The 16,074-nt window shown below is 40.8% G+C and overlaps 1 protein-coding gene across 9 annotated transcripts in view; it reads left to right on the top strand.

Annotated features, from left to right (window-relative positions):
* The first annotated feature begins 5,126 nt into the window (after positions 1-5,126).
* EPB41L4A (erythrocyte membrane protein band 4.1 like 4A) overlaps positions 5,127-16,074 on the top strand; it is a 130,642-nt gene continuing 119,694 nt past the window's right edge. For all 9 annotated transcript variants that reach the window (XR_001920685.1, XM_018072884.2, XM_018072883.2 and 6 more), the window contains exon 1: positions 5,127-5,260. Coding sequence is in view for 8 of the 9 variants with exons in the window: in XM_018072884.2 (XP_017928373.1) it covers positions 5,162-5,260 (99 nt within the window). In the remaining variant the exon portion in view is untranslated. The remainder of the gene's footprint in view (positions 5,261-16,074) is intronic.

Raw genomic sequence — 16,074 nt, 5'->3', positions numbered from 1 at the left:
CTTCACTAAGTGCCTTCACAACAACTGCTTTTTACAAGAATATCAGAGTACATCTAGTGCCTTGGAACAGGTATAGCACCAGCTCCCTGGGCATGAAGGTTTTAGCATATCATTGCTCACTGTCTTATCCCAAAGATATACTTCTGAAGCTCTTCTAATGTAATAGGAAAAAGTACAGTAGTTCAGAGACAATAATCTTCTCTTTTCTGTGCTTGATCTGGATCTACTCAGTTGTGTTTTACTAAGACAAGTGACAGTTTATCCACTGGGTAGTATTCTTTGAAAAAGATAGACTTTTCAAGAAGTTCGCTTCCCAAATATCCACAGTTCTTCACAGTCTCTATTTTCCCTGCTGATGGGGTCTCCAAGGTACCAGTCTAAACTGTGAGAATATGACTTGAAGTCCTGAAGAGAATGCTTGGTTTTGTTTCCTCTTGGTAAGTTAGATTGTTACATCTTGCCACACAATTATCTTTACTATTAAAACTTATTTAAGTTCTGCTGAAGAAGTTAAGCATAAGCAAAACAAAACAGGATCATCTGGTTCTTCTTTGCATAGGGGTAACTTGTCAAAATATTGACGGACATTTTGTAAAACCACATCATACACAAAATTAGGTTCAATAAACAGTAGCTGAAACTAGTTTTTTTTTTCTTTCTTTGATAAAAGTATACAGATTTTGCAGTTTCTAATTTTAGCTCTAGAGTTTACAATGAATATCCTGAAAGCTTTATTTTATATTTTTAGGTGGAGAAAGTATATTTAATTTCATGTTTTCTTTATTAAAAAAACTCAGAAAGTGAGAGATGCTTATTATTTCCTTGGCTGTTAAGAGTGTGTTTGCAGTATTTCAATGTTTGCTCATTGTTTAATGAGCAAACAAAACCAAGAATGGGTTGTCACTCAGTGCCATGTCAGTTAAGGGGACCTCAAGGTGTTTATTGCTATAGAATTAATAACACATTTAATCAGCTGTTCAAGTTTATTTTGGGGCCTCTTAAGTATTTTTGTTTGTTGGTTTCAGTGTTGGTGTGTTTTTTTTTTTTGTGTTATCACTGCATTGTATATCTGAACTTTGGCCTTAATGTAATATTTCTCATAATTAAGTGTCTTGACAGGCATGTCTTATTTTAGGGACTCTAAATGTATTGTTACAGCAAATGTCAACATTTTTGAAGGAAATATAAAACTGATGAATATCTGAATAAATTTGTTTTTACAATCTTGTCATTTTCACCATGGATTCTAATGGTGCAGTGGACGCATACATGTCTAAAGTGTAGTAGTAACACAGAATCTAGAACAAATCCTTATATGATAGCATCCCTGAATGTGTTTTAAGTGAAGCCTTCATTAGTGAAGTGAGAAATGTGAATTCATGCACTGCTGTAACATACTCAAACTTTTGCCTCTGAGTGCTGTAAAATGCTATATGGAAATGATTCTTGTTCCATTGCCTACTTTGCTCCTCTTTTTGGGTGGAAAATCCACAAGTAAGTAAAGGTCTTAATGCCATGTTGAACCTGTGGAGAACTCTCTGGGAGGACTGCAGACATTCAAGGGTAGTAGTGTATGGGCAGGTGGGCACATGTCAAACCAGAGCAGTGCAGTGCTGCTGAAGGAGTTGTATCTTATTTTTCCTGTAAAGACCTCAGATCCAATTGGATAATAATTATTGAACAATAATCTTGGTAAGATTCTTTTCTTTATTGAAAGATGCATTCAGGGCTATCCATGTAGCCCAGAGAGTACGTGCTGTTGCTTTCCATTTTCATTTCAATGCAAGTTTCTTGCATTAAACCTCAGTGCTTTCATTAAACCTTCTGAGCACAGAACTGAGTCCAGGAGACTTGTCTTTACATGACAAGGAAGATGAAGAGGTTGTTTTGTACCTCTCTTTAACTCCTTACTCATTCCCTGCAAATTCACATGCAGGCATTGCATCCCTACATATCAACAAAGAACAGTGATAAGGAAGCGACAGTCATAGCATCTAAGACAAGTCATCATGACTCTTGCTACATGATCAACTTCCTGGAAGTAAATGTTTGTGAACAAAACTGTGTAAAAACTAGGAGAAACCAGATATGTCAACCTGTGTCCTTTGGACAGTCTAATTGCCTATATGCCAGAATATGGATATAGGTCACTTCATATACAGGTGTCCTTGTGGTGCTCAGTGTCTTATTCGTACAACCTCACTGAAAATACTTGATTAAAGCTAAAACTGAACATTTTAATGAAGGTGTACTGCATCACAGAGGCTGCAGTGAGTTCTTCTGGGTACCTCATCAAACAGGCAATAGATAAAAATGCCTTTATGCCCTGGTCCTGTACTTACATGCCTGAGTTAAGCATGTCCATAAGTGTTTGTGCGATGACAGCTTATGTCAACGAGTTTTCCTTTGTGGTGCTTGACCTCTGTTTTTTCTTATAGAGCAAAGTAAAAAGGAGCTCAGTTTCCTAATGGATTTGGAAAAAAGATGATTGTTTCATGGTCCTTGCAAGTTGTGAGCTGGTCTGATACTTGAACTACTGAAGCAGGGCTGGTCTTGTGTAGTATGGAGCTCCAAGAAGAGCTTGGGCCCTACATTCTTGCCCTCTAATTGTTTTGCTTTCCTGAGTTTCTCAGGGCTCATACCGGTTCATAGTACAGATCCCATCCATTCCACCCACTCTTCCTCTGCTCCCCTGGCTAATTTCCTCAATTTTTTCATAGTTCACTATCCTCTCCCAGGTTTTCATCTCAAATGGCAGGTTCTGATACTGCTGCTTTATCAAGTGCCTAGCTGTTGGCAATAGCTGGTTAGGAGACAAGTCCATAAGTTAACAACTCCATGCTTTAAACACCGGCATCAATTCAACATGAGTGCATATTTTGTGTTTGCCCCATGGACCAATCAGCCAATGTGCAGCTGATCTTCAAAAAGAGAATTCACTTGGACATCTTATAAACAACATATAAGCAAGGCTAGTATCGATCCAAACTGATCGACTCTGGGATTGTGACTATAGCCATATGAACCTTTAAAAATCATAACTGAAGGTTTCAAAGCAGGTTATGAGTTCACTGAGCCCTCCCTCTCACTTGATTTATACATATATAATGACTTTAACTGACTTACAGGGTAATTTATGTCGCAATATGCATGATATATGGATTTAAATAGACTAAAGAGAGGGGAAAAGGAACCATCTGTTCTCTAGAAAACCGTCTGCTGTTTATTCAGCAGGGATTCAAGAACTGTTTGAAAAATGTGTTTAGAAAGCCATGAGTAAATTTTCCAAATTTCCCGTGCTGTCTGGATGACATTCTCATATATTGCCCAACAAACAAGGTTAGGAACTCAAATTTTTTAGCTTTTGCAAGTCATTATATTTCATAAGTTATTCAAAAGTCTTTATTTTTATGAACATATATAGTGGGTCTTCTCCTGATCTTCACAGTGCTCATGGAATACTGTTTTTGCAGATACAGAGATCCCAACACCCCACTGCCCAAGTTTAAACATGAAAATGAAAGTGGCATTTCTTGGGAATAGCAGGGTTTTATTTAGGACAGGTATTTAAAAGCAGACTTACCTACATACCTAGAAGGGTTTGTCAACTGAGAAATCTCCTTCTGCCCTTCTCTTATGCAATACGAACAAGTTAAAGATCATAAGAAAAACACATATTTAACATATTGTTAAATTTACACATGCAAACTTTGCACGTTCTTCAACAGGACGACTCATGCATGCAAACTTAAACAAATGGGCAGGCACTTGTGGGATCAGGGCTTAACTTTCTGCCTGAAAGGGAAAAATCATAGAATATAGATTGCACAGAGCCACAGAATTACAGAACATGCAGAGTTGGAAGGGGGCCATAAGCATCATCTTGTCCCTACACAGGACACTGCAGCAGTGAAAATAAGGAGGTGGACTGGTGTGTGCTCCAGAAACTATAGACAGCAACTGCAGAGGCAGTTGCAAGTTTTTTGTGTTCTACTTTTTCTTTGTTAGCTGGGTTTTGGTTTTGATTTTTATTCTTTTTTAATATTACAGGGCTGTTGGTTTGTAAATTGAACATACCTGCAGCAAGCTCAGTATTTAACACCACGGTGGAGAATAAACTTCCTGCCAAAAGGACCTTTTAAAGTCAACCTCTCCCGAACCTTCACGCATGACGTCTCTTAAGGCGCTCCCACGCCAACTACGGAGACAAAACCCTCTCCCAGACTTCCCAGACGCCCTCTGGGGAGTAGAGCCGGCCCAGCCCGCAGGGGTCAGTGCTGCCGCGGCCACCGGGAGGCGACGGGGCAGGAGCAAGGACCAGGGCCGGGACCATGGCTCCCGCCCCACTGGCTGAGCTCGAGGACAGGGCAGCGAGGGTCCGGCCCCGCACCTGGAATGCCAGTGGGATGCGGCGCGGTGGCCGGGGGGGGCGCCGGGAGCAGGATGCCGCGGCTCCGTGCCGGGGGCGCCCGGACGCAGCCCACCGTCTCCTGGGCCCGCCGCCGCGCCCGAGGAGAAACGTGCCCGTGGCCGGCAGAGGTGGCCGGCGGCTGCCCAGGCGCTGGTCGCTCCCGGCTACTGGCGGCGCTGCCCTCCATACCCTGCGCCCCCGACGGGAGGAGGCGATCGGCCGCGGGCAGCCGAGGGCCGCAGCCCCCGCTCTCCCCGGGCCCGCCGGCGCCGCCCCGCAGGGTCCGTGGCCGATACCAGCGCTGGCGCGGGCGGGGACCACCCCCGCTCTCCCCGGGCTGCGGCGGCGGAGCGCTTCCCCCGGCGTCCGCTGCTCCCACACAAAGAGGAGGCGCGGAAACATGCGTGGACGGGGCGGGGGACGGGCGGGGGACGGGCCGGGTGGGCGGCTCGGCACCTCCCCCGGGGCGGCAGCGACGGGAGAGCCGCCGTGACAGCCGGCGAGGCGCGGGCTGTGCCCCGGGATCCTTCCTAAAACAAGCCGCCGGTCTTTTCCACAGGGAGCGCCCGGGCACCCCCTGTCCAGGCGTTCGGCGGGATGGGCGGCGGGACGGGTTTCTGCGCCCTAAGGAGCCGCCGGGCTCAATCGGCGGAGCTGAGCGCGGCCCAGACCCGGCTCAGCCCCGCTCCGTCGCCGCTCCAGGGTTCTCCTCGCCTCCCAGCCCCATCCCCCCCGGCCACCGCAGCAGGCATGGGCTGTTTCTGCGCGGTCCCGGAGGAATTTTACTGCGAAGTTTTGCTCCTGGACGAGTCCAAGCTGACCCTGACCACGCAGCAGCAGGGCATCAAGGTGAGGACGCCGGCGGTGCTGCAGAATGCAGTGCGGTGGAGCCTCCTGGGCAGGGCTCCCGTTCGGGGGCTGCCTACCGACTGCGCTTCGGGAGCCGGGAAGGGTGCGGCGGTGGGAAAACGGGGTTTCGAGGGCCGAAAAAGTAACGTCGTAACTTTCCTTACGGACAGATGAATTGGGGTGACGCGTGGCGGTGGGGCACGACGTGGCTTTTGGGGGGCTTTTACATCGAGATACTCATTTAAGCGAGCAGGTGCCGACCACCCCGCGGCACTCGGGACGCTCGCCACCACAGGTATTGTTCTGTACTTGCTACCAAGAAAAGAAGGCAGAGGCGGCTGTTGCGCGCCCAGGTTGAGTCACTCCCCGCTCCCTCTGCCCTGGGCTCCCTGCCGTGCCTGCCGCGCTCTCTACCGGGAGAGACCGGAGGCAGCGGAGCGGAGCGGGAGCCGCCCTCGGGGACGGGCAACAGCTCCCGAGCGGAAGGGATGAAGGTCCAGCCGCGTCCCTATGCCGCTGTCCCGTTTCCCGACCGGTGGGAAAAGCTCTGGTTTTGCTACAGCGCACTCGGCGCTGATGAACTCTTCAAAGTAGTCATCTGCCAAGCGCTAATGAGCCCTGACAGAGCATGTGAAAACTGAGATTTTTCTAAAGGCCCTTAACTTGGTACTGTCTGGTTAAGCCTGATGACAGCAAATCGCATGTCTGAGACACTCGGAGCCCTTGTTCGAAATGCCGGTAACTGGAATTTATTAGCCACGTAAGAACGTCGTTTCAGTGTTGGATGAGAAAAAAAAAAGAAAATGAAAGAAATAAGTTCTTCCAAAATTTATTGTTGGAAAGGAATCTTTCCAACTATATATTGGAATCATATTTATCAATTTTACCTAAGACTTCTGAAGAATAAAAGTCTGTATGTCTGTATGTTTTCGCTTATATGATTAAAGTTTGGTGAAGCAACTGGGGAAAGGAAAATATGAGGGAGGGTAGGGAGGGAGTGAGTTTACATTTATCAGTGTATTTTTAACTGTAATCTGGGTTATTACCAGGTCTACACGTACTGAGAATTTTCAAGCTTTGCTGAATCAACTGCTTGCAAATAGGCTCATCCATGGCAAATCCATGCTTAGCACAGAGGAGTAAGCAAATCACTGTGACGCTGGAATTCAGTACCTGTGTAGGGTCTATGAAGTCTAAGTTTAGACACTTCTGAAAAACCTTGCCTTTAGATGCACAGATGTGGGTATGTGTGTTATGCTTGCATATATGCTTTTGGTGCCAGTAAATATGCAGTTGCAGAAGAATTATGTTAAAAAGTAATCTGTAAAGATAGTCCTCTGGCTAGTTTAAAGGCTAAAGCCTGAAAGTGAAGTGTTTGTACAGTGTCCAATAAAAATTACTGTCCCGTGGGAAAGAAAGGGTCTGAAGATGTGACTTCTTTTCAAGAATGTGTGATTTCCAGTGTTGGGAACTGTCTAGTTTAACATGAGAGTGTGGTTTTCTGCCGTTCTTACTGTGATCTGAATGTGGTATAATGCTAAATATTTCATCCCTTCCACCTGCTGCTTCTCTGTCTTGGATCCAACCACAGAGAGTCATGGCCTCAGAACAGTATGAGGATCTGACAGGAAAAGTAGTAGTTTGTTAATGTTTTGGCATAGGCACTGGCACTGGACAGCAGGGAACCTTAGGGAAAGGAGAATCTCCCTTTTTGTAGCAGCCTGTATTTTTTTTTCCTGCTTTTTTCCCCAAGATTAAAGTTGTATAATGTGAAGCCACACCCCAGCGCTGTAACTCCACGAGCCTTTGAAAACCTAAAGAGAGGAACTGCATAGCTCTCTCCTAGTCAGTGATTTCCACCATTGTGTTCTTCCTTGCTTTTGTACTTGCAAAAGTGTTTGTGCAGCTGTGCGTGAAGAGCAGCACATGTCCAGCTGAAGGGTAACCACTGGTTTGCCTTACTGGGTCAGTCTTCAGCAGGATCAGTGCCCTAGTCCACTTCACAGGTGAAGGAGGGCAGAACTGTCTTTTTCAACTGAGTCCTGGCTTCTGTCATTTTAAACTGCTCAGGGAATGCTTGTTTGTTTTTTATTCTACAAATTTCCACAGAAATTACATTATTATTTCTTAGTAAAACAGGACATAAATTTTGTCATGTTCTGTCATTTGGCGCTTTAACCTTGAAATATGAATGTTTTATTATAATTCTTTTGTTAACACATACACATCTAAATGCAGAGTCTTTTATTTTTAATTTTTTTTTTAATTGGAATTTCAACTTTGGCACCAGTGTGTAGATTGTATATGTTCTTATGTATTTTATTTTAAAACAAAGGTTTCCTTAGAACTTCAGATTCTGAATGTGATCTTTCTTTTGTCTTTTTCACTTTTAATTTCGTTTACAGCTACACAGACAACACAAATCTTGAACTATTACAGGAGCAGAGTTTTTAAATAGTTATAGGAGCAACTTTGTTCCCTTCTTTTTTCCAAAGCAGATGCATGTATGCTAGAAATAAAACCCACAGCTCAGTAGCTATTTACTATCTATGTACTTGCTGGATATTAGTGGATATACTTTTATTTGCTTTGAAGGGTGGAAGACTAAGCTCTGTGCCTGTGGGAGTCCCGGGCAAGTTTGTTTCTTCAGTGAATCCGAAATATGTCATGAAGTAGATACTTGTCTCCAAACTGCTGTAGAGTTTTGAAGATGCATTGCTTAGCTTGTGTAGTAATTATTTCTGGCTTGCTATGCTTGACAGCAGCTATCCACATCAAAATATGAATTTTTTTTACTTGCAGTTTTATTAACAAATTCTTCATACTACAGTGGGCTTCAAATTGTGCTTTGTATTAAAATAATGAGAAAAGGTGATACAAGACTAAGACTTTGAGTGCAGTTTTGGGATACTTTCTCTGTGGATTTCAAAGAGCTTGTTAGGGAAAGGAAAGGATTGGTTTTTTTCTGACTCCAAGTGGGGAAGCTGAGATGCAAAGAAGTTGAGTGATTTCAAGGTTGTACAACAGGTCAGCATCTGAGCCAGGAAAAAAGTTCCCAGCCCTATTAGCCTGGTAGCTGACCAGTCTACCACGGGCCATGCTGTCTGAGGGGCTTGTGATGATCCCTGATCATCATCCCCCAGATGAAATTGATTTTGCTGCTCCTAGTTTTTTTTTTTGTTTGTTTGTTTTCTCACTGTTACTAGTACTGTCTTTCTGTTGTCCCTTTATGTCTTCATGGTTTAAGGTCAGAGCACTGTTGTATGAAAATGTAGAAGCTGGCTCCTCAGCATAATAATTAGATAATCAGGAAAGGCCATCGGATGTCTCATAGTCTTAATTTTTATGTTTCCTTGTAGTACATCAGCAGAGATATTTTGGAGAGTACAGATTTTGAGATAATAAAGTGATTGCAGTTGTTAATTCAAACAGTTTTGGAATGGAAGAGGCTACTCACCAGATTCTAGTACAGTTTGTTTAATTGAGGTATATGGCTTCAGACTGGGACAGCTTTTTGTCTTTAAAAGGATGTTCAAGTTTCCAAGTAAAAAATGGGTTTTTAACAGATTTTTGCTCTAAATGTGGTAAGAAGCAGCTGCCAACTGAAAGATAATCACTCTTCTAGGACTGCTATTTTGACCTCTCTTCACCTAGATTAAACAATAACTTAGGCATTTTTATGGTACAGTACTACCTTCTGAGTAGTTACGGCTTATTTGTTGATGTCATGAGACACCTCTGTAGTGTTTTGATATGATACCTGACTGGTGGGTTGTGGGAATTACATATTTTGCCTCTGTTAAGAATTGGAGTAATTGTCCTCCCAGAAGGAGTTTGGAGTGCGTTATTGCAAAAACTTGTTGGTGGAGGTTAAGGAAACCTCTGTGGGCCCTTAGAAAATAATGCTATGAAACCTATTTGTGATCAGCTGTTGCAGAAAGAGTGTTCATCCTGTAATGTGTTTGTAACAGGAATTTAACAACTCTTTTTCCCCCCCCTTGAAACAGTGTTTAAGGCAATTATTAGTTTTCTTTTTCCTGAGGAAGATAAAAATATTGTGAATCTTCTCTGTTTTTTGTTTGCATCTCTTTGGTTGGAAGAAAGATCTCAAAAAAATATTGGCTACTTCTCTAGGGAAGAAACTCTCTAATTAGTCTTAAGCCATCTGGTCATTGCACTTTTGAAGTATTCCTTGAAATTCCTCTCTAAGCACTGTTTTTATGTCCTGTTTAGATTGACATGTGTAATGGACCAACAGCAATATTTCATTAGAAAAGTGGTGAATAGAAAAGATACAGTAGTTCTTCCTGGAAGACTCTGTTTACAGTGTGTTATTTTATTAGGTATTACACTTTAATAGTGATATTCTGGCCACCATACCACTTACCTGGTATGTTAAAGTGTTAACTGGTCATCATCACGGCCAGGCTTCGCGAACGAAGATTTGGGGAGGGCTCTACCCACATTTGTTACAAGCGTGCTGGTGGCTAAAAAGTTAACTGGTGCTTCTGTGATATACAAGGCTTTCTGGCCCTCCATATGTAGCCCTCTATAAAGGGTTGCATTTTGTGGTTTGTAAGCTACGCCTGTGGGTTGAATCTCTGTGTAAGATACTCCATCTCCAATGAAAGTAGGTGGTTTTTGTCTGGTAAATAACCAGACAGATTTTTCCTTATGATGATTCACTGAGAATTTAACAAAATTAGATCCAAATATCTAAAGGCAGGCTTCACCATCTCAAAATGGTTTAGAAAATACCCCTCCTGCTTCAAAAAAAAACCCTCAAACCTGAAATAGTGAGTGACTGATGTTGGGAACTGTGTTAAATGACTGGATATGTAAAAAACATGAATGGGTTCATCAAAATATGATAGATGTTTTAAAGGTATTTATGGAATAATTGACAATATGATTCAGTGTGTGAAATAGATAAACCAATTCTTAGAAAGTTTTCTGGGGATTGTTCTTTTTTTTTTTTTTTTCTCCCCATTCCTCACTGAAGCTGAGCAGTTTCAGGCTTCATGTCTTCAAAATACAGTAAATACAGAAAATGTGGGGTGCACTTTTGGATCAAGCTAATTTAGCTCTAGGGACACCAAGGAATCAATGTGGGAATGATAGGGTCCTATTTTTTTTAAACCTTGTGGAAATGCTTAATGAATGCACTTTTCAGCAGGAAATAGAATACTATGAATAGAAAGTTCTTACATTGTGTTAATTATTTTAATTGAGAGTTGGCATTAAAAGCCAAATTCACATTTGCTGTGTGAATATATAATGTATTCTTTGTGGAAGTGATTTCTGCTGGTTTATTCTTCTATGTTTTACTAAAAAAACCCCATCTTTCTGTGAGAAGTTTTCTTAATTATGTAGTTACACTACATCAGAAATCTTAAAAATCTTTTTAGTTGTAGATTGCAGTTGCTTTCCATCTGTGGTAATTTACCACTGGCAGTAATTACTAAACCTTAATATCAAAGTTCAAACATATTTAATCATATCTTTCCTTTGCCCACTTTGGTATTGATTAATAAATACTTTCAAGGCAGATTCTTCTAGATTTTCAAAATATTGCTTTGAAAAGAATAGTTAATAAAAAGTGAATTGATTAAAAGGACACAATCTAAACCTTGCTCAGCCTTGTAATTTGTGTTCTTTATAAAACAAGAGTTTTCTGTTATGTGTACAGATTTTGCATAGCAGCAGGAAAACTAAACAAATAATATCAAGTTCCAAGTGTAAATAAGTACGTATTTTCTTCTTTAATATTATAGATATGGTGCATATAAGGATTGCCTGTAACAAAAGCAGCAAAAAAATGTTAACAAAATGTAAATTATTGATACTATGTAACCCTTCAATATCAGAAAGGTACTATTATTTAAATTTCCATTATGGGTATAAAATAGTCATCTGATTGCACACTGAGCACCAGATGGTGCATGTGAAATTTTGCACTATTTCAGTCCTCTGAAAATGGACTGAAATAGTGCACAATTCTAGTTCTAAAACAGTGAAAGGAACAAAAAACCCATAAACCTTGCTATTAGCTGTTCCTCAAGAATTACTGTCACATATTTGAAATAGATTACTAATTTTACCCGTAACTTTACAGATGAGACCAGCAATTTTGAATACCCCGTGGAATAACCATAAAATAAATGAACATTGAGTGGGTGTACTTGACTGAATTAATGAAACCAGCATGACAACAAGAAGGAAATCCATTAACTTCCACATAAAGTTACCTCTCAGTCAACCTGAAGTTTGAACAATACTATTGTCGGAGGCGTCTTTTTTTTTGTTTGTTTCATTGAGCAATAATTTTTGCTGGTTTCATTGAGCAATAATTTCATAATATAACCAGGGCAAATGTAAGCTGTGTGAGGCAGGTTTGTTATTAAGCAGTTTTGGATTTCTGCATCTTGGGATTTCTTGAACATTACTTAGGTTAGATTATTTAGTATAGTTAAATAGTATTAGTATAGTTCATTAAAATTCTAATCTAAAAATCAACTGCAGTATTGCAACCCTTTCCCTCGAGAAGGAAAACTGCTAAAAATTAGCCTGGAATATGAGGGGAACTCTTGAAGAGACTGAATAATTTGAAGGGTGCTTCAGAAAGAGGATTTCATCAAAAGCTATAATTTTATGTCACTTTATGCTGTAAAATATCTGTTGCGAAGATGATACTGAACATATATGAGAAAACAAGAAATTATGTATTGGTCATGTTGCGTCATTACTAATATCTGTATTTTTGGTACAAAGATGAGAGATTACTTGCCAGTGTTGGTTTTTTTTTTTCTTTAATTATTTCTTTGTAAATTCTTTTTTTTTTAATTTATTTGCCTGCAGGGATTTAGTTTTGTAGTGCTAGAACAGCTATATTAGATGCATTTTATTCACAACTGAGATGTTTGCAAGTGAATAATCATATCTGCACAGAATTTTGCAGATTGCATTTTTAGTACACATTTTAGATCCTGCCTTTTTGATCAGATCTTGTGCTTGCTGCGCACAATTTAACTTCACAGTTTAAAATGAAGGTTGTCATTTCAGTATTGACTGTGCTTTTGTTCCCATTTCTTCCGTTGCATCCTGAGTTTTGGACGGTTGAACACTGTAGGCACTAAGGTCAAAGGGACATGCTTGAGGTCAACCCATGCTATTATTTAGAAGTGGAAAACCAATAGAAACATTGCAAAATGAGAGCTCTGCTCCTTTGGTTTTGCTGCAGCATTAAGAGGGGAAGTCTTACCAAGTGGGAAATGTGCTTTATCTGTGATACAAGGCTGCTTTCCTTGGTTTGTGACCACAAATACTGATTTCTTAAAAGCAAAAATTCCAGTATCATCCTAAACATACCATATCTTATTTTGCCTGTTGTCCCAGTGGTCAGAAGTGGACTGCTTAGTGACGCTTTTAGAGGCAAATGTAAGAAAGTGGGTCAGGAAGGTCCAGTCCGAGGTGTGTCAAGGAACACAGGCAACAGTAATCTCACAGCCAGTAAATTTCACTGTTGATGTGAAGGAAGGAAAAGAAAAACAGTAGCATTGAGCAGGTTAGAAATCAAGAGAGAGAAAGAGAGAGAGAGAGAAAGAGAGAGAGGGTGAGAATATGAATGGGAGAGGAAAATAAATGCTGTGATGACAGGGGAAGAGACCTTTTGTGAAGGGTAATTCTAGTAGTACCTTTCCAGAGTCAGAAAAAAGACTCCTCAGAAGTTTCTTTGAATTGATAGTACAAATCATCTTTGTTGAAAGTAACAACCAAAATGTAATATACCCATGTTGGCATTTTTAATCATTTTGCATGGAAATCTTTAGTAAGATGAATACATCATTAACATATTGTGCTAGGAATGTTATATTAAAACTCGGTTGTTGGAAGTCTTAGAGGTTTATAAGGATTCCTTTTTAGGAAGTCCTTCTTTCTCCTTGTCACTCATTATTTTTTTCAAAATTCTGTCTTGGTATGAGGGAAGTGCTTACAGGTGGCAAACCCTCCCTCCTATCAGGTATTTGTATTAGTAATGCTTAATAAGTGGAATCCTCCTTAAATCTGAGTGGTCCTACTTACACTTAAAATAAATGATACAGTCAATATAATAATGAATAGTTACTAATGTGAGGAAAAGGGGCTCTAATTTGTATGGTTCATGTACTTATTGATTTGTCAATATTCACATTTTAAACTTTGCAGTGTTACAAACGGCTCTCCATAAGGAAGACAAGAAGACACTCTGTCTTCCTGTAGTTCTTGAAGTCTTGACGTGGGTAAAATCTGTATGTGGTTGAGTGAGCCACATTGGTAATAAATGGCTCAGCACTTTACTACCTTTCCTGTGTTCTCAGAAAATGAGAACTGAATGCACTGAGGGATGAATTCTCTGGCTGTGTGAGATAGAATGCCTTTCAGTAATGGAAAAGGAGGGTCTTCCATATCTGAATTGCACGAAAAGTGTTCAGAAGGCAGAAAATGGCAGTTTTCCAATGTAATTAGTGGTAAAATTTGTCATGACTACTAATGTATGCAAGCACATGCTTTAACACTTTGCAGATCTAAAGGCACTTGATCATCATGTAGGATCGAGCTAGAAGAAAGATCTTCTAGATAAAAAACACCGGACCTGGTTTTTGTTTTCCACACGCTATATATTTCACTGAAGGTTCTCATTTATATCTAAGAATATGTTATTTGTAGTATTACAAAAAATATTTTCTATCTATAATAATACACTTGTCATTTATTAAATATTGAATATACAGTTTATTTTATATTAATCTTTTAAATACATTAGGTATTTAGCTTTTAAATAGGTTATGTTTTATCAGTTTTATTCAGTTTCTCAGTGTCACAGTGTAAAAAAATTGTGACAAACTTCTTGCCTACTTGTGGATGAATGGTGGCTGGAAGGAATGTTATGGGACTTAGTTATTTTTCCCCTCACAGTACCAGAGCAAGAGTTGTCTTTATAAGGGACTACATTCGGAACCATAAGGGAAAATAAAATTTTTTTTAATACCATTTGTGAGTACCACAGGAAACTGGTGAAAATAGCAACTCGGAGTTACAAAAATGAGGAAGAATACTTATGAGGAGAAATGAGGAGATTAATGAGGAGTGAGTTTAACACTGACTTGCAACTTGAAGCAAATGGTTAGATATCCCTTCTGAAAAGCAGTAATCTTAGAGTACTAGTATGACATGTAACATGAAAGCAGATTCTGCACATCCTCCTATTGAGGACATCATAAACTGTCTTCAAAATTCTCTGTTGTTGGCCAGCACTAGATACAGAACAATACTGCATCAGGCCTTGTGTCTGCTCTGTTTTGGTGATGTTACCTGTTTGCTGTGGTTCAGAAGATGGCTATTGTTTATAAATTAGTGTAATCTCATCAAGGCTGTTGAAGGGAAAGGAAGTCCCGTGTCAGAACCAAATGGGACTGGAAGGCCGTGACTGCCACTGGTTTTTCAGTATTTGTTCCCACTGAGGAACTGTCAGATTCTTGTTCCCTGTAGTTTCCTGTGGCTGCGCCTGTACTGTCTGGGAAGACAGTGTGAGAAAGTGCAAGGGGCCCATGGCATCCTTGACTGAGTGGAGCAGCCTGACACATCTGCACTTGTTTCACACAGCCCAGACCTCCCCCTCAGGGGTTCTTTCAAGTCTGCTTCAGGCTGACAGGCAATCTTTTGTCTGTATGGTTGGTTTGTTTATCCAATATGCCAAAACAAAAGAAAGCTGAGCCTCAGACCATCTTAATTCTGAGTGTCATAGCATGACTGTAAGGGGTGAGTGATATGTATCGAGGTGTCTTGAAGGGGACCATGCAGCAAGTGATCCTGACAGCTGTGCATGGATCTCCTTTCAGAGGAAATTAGGACACCTTAGAAGGGATCATAGGAGGGAAGTAGCTTAAGTTCAGTAGTGGTGATCAGGAGAAAATAGTCCAGGGCAGATGAAGGAGAGGTGCAAATTGACAGCATGGTTATACTTCAAAAAACTTTCTTGTATTGCCATTTCCTTTGTGAATGGAGGGAAGAAAGCCACAATGCCTTGTAGTGGAACATTTTGAAGAGGTTTGGGAATATCCTGACTTGCCCTTAGCTTTTTAGGTTTAATTTACATTTGCTGCTTTGGCTGGGGGAGGAGGGACTGGGCTTAAAGGTGTTTTTAATAATGTTTTCAGGATGGAACAAAGCTCTTAAGTTCAAAACATCAAATATTTTTCCTCTGTTTTGAAGTGATGTGAGGTTATTCAGCCATATTCTTCCCCCTGTTTCTTTTTTCTCTTAAAGTCCTTCAGCAGGACTCAGATGTTCCAAAACATGTGCCCATAGGCCTTTTGTTTCTGTGTATAAGTTGTCTGGACCCTTCAGTTCTCTTTTCAGTGCTTGTGTTCTTCGCCTGCAACAAACCAATCTCTAAGGCAGTGAGAATCTTCCTTGGAAACAAATGCTTTTGGTATTCTTCAAGGGTACTGCATTTATTCTGGATTATTTTGAGTAGTCTTTTGTTCTTCTGTGCTTAGGGTTGACAAACTATAGGGCCTTTAAAATTGCCTCTACAAACTGCCTTTCTCCAAAAATAGGGAGTATTCCGTGCTCTCTCAGTACTACAGATTGATATGGATGAGATTTATTAAGAAAATGTTCTTGGCCTTGTGGTGCCTTCATCTGTGGCTCCAGTGTCCCTGACTGTTCCTGCAAAAGCCAATTCTTTTCCTCAGGCATCCAATTAGTAATAATGTTTCTTTTTTTCCTGTGTAAGCAATAGTGAGTTGCTAAGGTCTTTCCCTAACTTAGGA

This window comes from Manacus vitellinus, unplaced genomic scaffold (assembly GCF_001715985.3).
Source record: "Manacus vitellinus isolate BGI_N305 unplaced genomic scaffold, ASM171598v3 scaffold_23_pilon, whole genome shotgun sequence".
Classification (NCBI taxonomy): Eukaryota; Metazoa; Chordata; class Aves; order Passeriformes; family Pipridae; genus Manacus; species Manacus vitellinus.
Note: the sequence above shows the minus strand (reverse complement) of the source record. Positions and strands in the feature narration are given on the sequence as shown.